The sequence below is a fragment of the Ochlerotatus camptorhynchus genome, unplaced genomic scaffold, assembly GCF_037179485.1.
Source record: "Ochlerotatus camptorhynchus isolate MF236.1 unplaced genomic scaffold, CSIRO-AGI_Acam_v1.1 ptg000432l, whole genome shotgun sequence".
Lineage (NCBI taxonomy): Eukaryota > Metazoa > Arthropoda > Insecta > Diptera > Culicidae > Ochlerotatus > Ochlerotatus camptorhynchus.
The window spans coordinates 2,730,478-2,737,357 of record NW_027040918.1 but is presented as its reverse complement, the minus strand read 5'-3'; the positions used below and the strand labels follow the sequence as shown (position 1 = coordinate 2,737,357).

Below are 6,880 nucleotides of genomic sequence, written 5' to 3'. Positions count from 1 at the left end.
ATAAGGTTCCCGTTTCACCTGTGCATACAATGCCTTGGTTTTCTTTGCATGCACGTAACCTATAGCTCATACCGTAGTAGGCTGTGTATAAATGAAAATGATTTACTTAGTTTGACAGTTGCACCATGACAAAGTGGCAGCGTATTAGTGATTTGTCCCACTCGCAAATATCGCAAAAAGACATTTCAATCGCCGTGAGAGTGTCCCGGTGGACCGTCGAAAGGGTTTTAGACCGAGAAAAGAAAGGACAACTATCGGCGAAGGTGGCCACAGGTCATCCGAGGCCAGTTCTGGTTCCGAGGGTTATCGCTGCTATCAAAAGGAAGATTCGGGTGAATCCAGTGCGTCCAATAAAGAAAATGGCAAAGGAACACGGGATCAGTGACTTTACGGCACGGAAAATTGCGGGGCGAAGTCGAGGGCACGGAAAAAAAAATTCACATGATTACCGCATCCGGGAGTTACGAGTCAAACGACGCAAGAAAATCTTGAACTTCCTTAAGCGAAAAAAAAAATCCGGTAATCGTGTTCACCGACGAGAGCATGTTTACCGTCGATCCCGTATCAAATTCCAGAACCGACCGGTATATTAGTTCTCTTCCGGTAAAAGACGTAGCCGACGAACACAAGAACGTGTGTACCCAAGCATCCTGCTAGCGTTATGGTGTTTGGATTGGTGGCTTCCGATGGCAAAAAAATGGACACGGTGTTCATTCCGACAAGGTCAACACGGAGGTCTACATCGGGAGTACATTTCCTGCCATATTTTAATGAAAAACTGATGCGTAAATTGTGTTCGCTGAGGCATGTTCTAACTTTTGGAATGACCAAACCGACCGAGTACGACAATGAACTGAGCAACATCATCCGAGTGGTCGGTTGCAAAAAGAAACAACGTTCCATCAAGTCCAAGAGTCTCTGGCCATTGTGGTAAGAGATGCCACATTTTTTAAGTTTCAAAAATCTTTTTCATCTGTAAATGCTAAAAAAATCTATAAAATCTGTATAGTTTTCAAAAAATCTGTATATATATAGAGATTCTGTATCGAAAATTTTCCAATTTCAGGGCTGGTAGCGATCACTGCGTTCAGAAATAGTGACTTTAGTGACCATGTTGAATAAATAAGTGACCAAATAGTGAGTTGTAAAAATAGTGACTAAAAAGTGACCTATTTAAGAGATGGCGTATCAAATAAATGTTTGATGTTTTAGACTTATTCAATTATCATACGATATGAACCTTTAAAGCGAAAGATTCAATGGAAAGTTAATAGCCACCGTATTAGTCACGGTGTCTACTAACTTAAAAAATCTGGAAAACCAGGAATCCTTAGGAAATTTTTTGTTTAATAAAGTACCTGGAAGTCTCAAAGAATTTAAAAATTTCTTACTACTGAAAATTTAAATAAAATAATGAATTTTAAAATACAACCATTTAATTTTTCTTGTTATTTTCAATCACACTTTGATCCTTAAAGATTCACAGTAGATTAATCTTCAGTAAGAAACAAATTAATTTTTTTAGTTTCTGAAGACGACTGTCCTTCTGTGAAGTTTCCCAAGTTTTTCTAAATTTATGGAGCTTTTGTGCTACCGCAATTTTCATGGAATTAGAACGAAATAATTCATATAGTTCTACGATTTTCGCTGAAGTTCTCTAGATTTCTCTGAAATTCATAAAACTTCTTTTAAATTATCGACACTAATTTAAAACTTTTTCAATAGTCTTGACTTTCCTGGTGCCTAAACGATTACTGAATTTCTTTAAAGTTCTCTAGAATGCCCTGAATTTATCAGTATTTTTACTAAAATTGATTAATTTGCCTTGAAGTTTCGAAAATGTTCCTGGAGTATTATAACCATTATTAGCACTCGTTTTTCCCTGAACTTATCTATGCTTCATGTAAGCATAGATAAGTTCAGGGAAAGCAAATTTTCAGATATATATTCATAATTCCCTGGCGCTTCTTACGTTTTAGGATCAATCATAGAATTCTTGGAATACCCCATAATTCCACGGAACTCCTTGTAAGTGCTGCAAATTTGCTTAAGTTAATGGGATTATTCTGAAGCTATTTGATCGTCCACGAAGCACTTGGAAGTTCGCTGAATATCATTAAACTATCTAAAAATATCTAGATTTAGTTCTCTGGAATTTCTTGAAGATATCGCTGCTTGCTAAAAGTTCTTGCTTATTATTAATGGAACTTCGTTGATGTTCTCTAATCAACTTAGCTAAATTTTCGCATTTGTTTAAGATCTTGAAATCTCCATGATATAACACCCTAAAAATACTCTCACGTTTTCCGGATGTTCATAAAATTTACAGGAATTCCCTTGGAGCTTTGCTGAAGTTTTAGGAAATTCACTGAGTTTCTCGAAACTTCATTAATGTTTATAATATTTCCTTGAAATTATTTGAACTACCCTTTGAATCTCTGACCTGCCTTGATGTTCTCGAAGCTTCCATAAAGCTCTTAGTTCTATTTTGAAGATCTCGGTTCTGCTCGGAAATAAATAGAATTCCCGTAAACACCTTTAAATTTCCTTGAAATTCTCTGGACTTCTGTTCATAAATTCTCTGAAGGTTTCTATACTTGCCTGAAATTCGCGCAACATCTGAAGGGTTCTCGATTTGTTTTCAGCACATCACGGAACTATCTTGAATTTATCTAAATTTACGATTATAGGGTTTTACTCTATCTAACTTTTCTGAGGTGCTTAGAACTTCTTAAAAATTTGCACAATACCCTTCAAGTTTTCTCAATTTCTCAATTTCGCTTGACACCTGTGAAGTTCTCTGAAATTCGAGGAACTTCATAAAAGTTCCTGAAAAGTCTCGGATCCTAAAAGAACCGCTTTGATGTTCTTACAGTTTCCAGTAAGTTTCCCATATTTTCAGCGTACAAACTTCTCTTATGTTCCTGCAGTTTGTTTATGGAGTTCCACTGAAATTCTCAGCATTTCCTTTCATTCCTCAGAACTTCTTCAAAGTTCATACAATTGTTGTAAAGTTAATGGGACTGCATTGAAGATCTCTAATCTTTCATAAAGTTAACTAAAAACTTGAAATAAATCATTTCTTTTTTTACTTAATTCTGAGACTTTGAATATTTTCAATATCTTGAACTTGTACATGGAATACCAAACAAGACATTGAATATTTTTAGATCTCGGACTTACTTACTAGGAAAACTCAAGTAATTTTATCCAGAAAAATGAGTTGACATCCTGTTTATAGAGAAAGACGATTAAACGTCACAACACAAAAAATATTCAATCTTGAAATAAATTCACGCTAAAAAAGTTGAAAATAGTGACTTATTAGAAGAAAAAGTGACTTTAGTGACTTGGCCTTAAAAAAAAGAGACTTTTTAGTGACTGACTTGAAAAAAGTGACCAAGTAACTAAAAAGTGACTCACTACCAGCCTTGCAATTTCATTGAAGTTAAATCTGTATATGTGGCTAGCGCTGGCACCAGGCACTTTTGGCAGTTGCTTTGCGACCCTGTTTCCTGCCTTTCTCCAGGTTGATTGTCAGACGTCGACAGTCTAGTTGAAAATAGAAGACAAATATTATAATTAACCTGATTTTAAAACTCATTAAAGAATTCTTCTATCCAGAATAATAATTATTCGATTTGTATGCAACACCTCTGTTGCCAATGTGTCTTTTCTCCCGGCACGATTAGATGTGAGTCGTGAACCGAAAAGGAGACGACAACGGTTGCGACTACAACACCACAAACGAGCACATGTTCGAACTCGAATTCGAGCGGCCAGGAGCACATGAACCCGAGCAGGAGAATTTAGTAGGCGTACCTCTCGCCGGTGCCGCAGCTGAAGCGAGAGTGGAAGGGAGAGACCAACAAGTGAGATGCCGACCGCCGACGATGAGTGTGCGTGAAGTGAGTGCGAGTGAGTGAGCCGGTGAGTGTGAAAGGGTGCGAGCGCGGACGAGAACTGCTGAGCGATTGCAATGGATGTGAGTGCGGGTGCGAGATAGCAAGAGAAGACCATTTCTTGCAAGCCAGTCGCATTCGGGTTGTGTGGGAATTTTGGGTAACTAAAAAAACTTCAAGCAAGGCACACACAGCGCTTGTATGCAAATTATTATAAAATTTGAATAGGAATTCAGGAACCCGGAGGTGCCGATGCTTCCGCAGCGAGGTCAGTGGGAAAGATGCAAATTAGATGGATGGTTCCACCGGAATTGTGATATGAGTTTGACTGTGATCAATCGTGATTATTGATGGGTGTTTACTCACTTTAATTTATTGCACTTTAGATAAGCGAACTAAAATGTCAGTAAACCAATTATTATTTTCGAACAAGTCACTGCTATAATCCCTACCAAAGGAGCACCCGCAATATTCGGTCGATCAGTACCGTTGCCATCGTTGTCCTTGATGCTCACCATGGTTTCGTTGATCCAGTTCAGGTATCTCCCCAGAAAGGTGTAGTACGTTGGAGATCCGTAAAAAGCGCATTGCGATCCGAACGAAACCAACCCAATTTGGACCCATTTATCACCGTGCCGTTGAAATAGAGGAGCACCCGAGTCCCCGTCACATGTTCCCGGGTCGCTGCAAAACAACGTGGGGTTCCACAATGAGTCGCCGTTGGTGCAAGCAGCTTGTGTTAGGATGTTCACCGACAATTTCTGCGATCGAAAAACTCATTAACAATTTCACGAACAATGCTATAAAAATTAATCATCAATACCGTAAGATAGCTAGCTTTCGTTCCGCTCGGTTCGATCACTCCGTACCCCGTTACCATGCCAACACCAGTGGGATAGTCCAAACTGTCCATCAAAGCAACCGGTTGTATGAACACATTAAAATCAAGCGATCTGGTCAAGACTAGCACCGCCACATCGTGCATCCCCTTGACAAAGTGGTCATAGTCGGGATGCTTGATCACGATCCGTACTTTGCGCACCTGTTCCGTGCTGCTCCACTGCAAAAGATCATACTTTCCGGCGATAACCTCGAACCTCTCCGGATGAGCTAGATCGCTGTAGGTGGAATGGGCTGCGACGAGGATCAACTTTTCCGATAAAATTGATCCGCAGAAGGATTTCAAAGTCGTTTGCAGCGGCTGGCGAATGTGGATTAGTGCGTTGTTCGGAAATTCACCTGGTTCCACCTTCTGTTGGCCTCCAAAGATGCGGGCTTGTTTCGAACAGGAGATTGCAGTGAGACACGTGAGGAATAGTGCACTTTTAAAGAACATTTTGGGACCGATTGAAATAGTTTGCTCACTTCGAGGGTAGAATCGATACTGACAAAACAAATTGTATTCTAATTTTTGAAAGCAGATCGAAACACGCACTGGGTTATCTGATTGAGGTTTCGGCGCTTAGTATCGAAAGTTTCTTATCGATCGGTGATCAATCTGAGTCTCGATTTGTAGTATAATTAATCATATACAAGGAATGAATCATATTCAGTTGCTGTGGCAATGCACTGATATGGGGGGAATACGGTTAAGGTAACAGTGACGATATGGATGAATGAAATAAAAAGAAATATCGGTGTGGTTTTATCCATCACCAAAATTGCAGGATTTTTTATTTGAATGCGATTATTCATCGAGTTTGGAGTCATCAATATGAAATTCAATCTCACTTAATCTTAATCTGACTTTAGTCTTATCTCTTTATGCAAAATATATTACATTATATTACATCATCAAAAATGGCACACACATAAGCAGCTGTATTATTTCAACTCTTATAACAAATTCAATTTTCAGAGTAGATTCTTTAAAGATACTGAACAAGTAATAAATATATCATGATTCAAATGCGAGCTTCGACTTGGGTTTTAATCAATAAAATAGAATATTGTCCTAAAAATCTTGTTAAGTAAAAAAAAACTACATTTTTATTTGTTTCCATTCCTTTTTCAATTGACTAACGAATTATGATTTTTTAAAGTGTGACAGAAAACACTGTTTTTGTTTTGGCCTTCCTTTTAGATTTTTTATATATTTAAGGGATTAGATTTTTTGAGTCAAAGGGAGCCGAGATTTTGAAGTGTAATTTATGATTTATTGTAAAAAAAAATATATTAGTTATAAAGTTTATGTGAGTGAACCATTATTATCAAATAAACCCTTTATATATTTTTTATAAAAGGTCAGCTTTAACTGTGGGTTGATATCATAGTTTTTTTTCAGTTTAAAAAGATTCAAGATTCAACAAAGTAGAATTTCAACGTCTAAGGAGAATACGAATTTAGTTTCCAATTGAATGCTGCAGAGAAGTCCAAGATTATTCTAAGCAGAAATTTCTGAAATTTCTGAGGTTAATTGCATAGAAATTCTAAGAAGAATTCAAATAAATTTAAAATAGATTTATGGAAGGAGCCTTCAGGGAGTTCCTACAAGAATCAATACAAAATCGAAAATAATTTAATATAACTTTGTTTTGTTAATTCGTTTATTTGTACAGACTCAGTCGAATAAACTTTACAGAGCCGATATATTCTTTTTCTTCTACAATAAGAATCTTAACTCTAGAGTTAAGGGGGTTTAACCGATTACTCGCGGTCGTCTCGAGGTTAGGGAATTTTACAATTTAAGGATTGGGAAAGGTTGAGGGGATTGCGAATTTCATTTGTTTTAAATCTAATTTAACTAATCATGTGGTATCACTTCATGCGTGAATTTAACGATTTACATAGTCGGAGTTGCTTAACGTCAAATATCAGACTTAGAGTGCCGATTTTATACGATAGATGACGAGATTAAATTATAGAGTTGATAGCTCCGTTATAGCATAGAGGTAACTCTAAGACTAGAAGGTCCCGAAATAACGGGCTCAACTTTTTGGCTCAGCTCTGGTACTCTCTTCGGTCCCAAGCTAACCGAT

General features: G+C 37.5%; 1 protein-coding gene across 1 annotated transcript; it reads right to left on the bottom strand.

Moving 5' to 3' along the window:
• Positions 1-4,273: 4,273 nt before the first annotated feature.
• LOC135711318 (coagulation factor IX-like) lies at positions 4,274-5,267 on the bottom strand. Its single transcript, XM_065234108.1, has 2 exons — positions 4,726-5,267; positions 4,274-4,663 (listed from the first exon to the last, which is right to left on the bottom strand). The coding sequence occupies exons 1-2, from the start codon at positions 5,236-5,238 to the stop codon at positions 4,298-4,300; spliced, it is 879 nt and encodes a 292-aa protein (XP_065090180.1). The 5' UTR covers positions 5,239-5,267; the 3' UTR covers positions 4,274-4,297.
• Between the last annotated feature and the right edge of the window lie 1,613 nt (positions 5,268-6,880).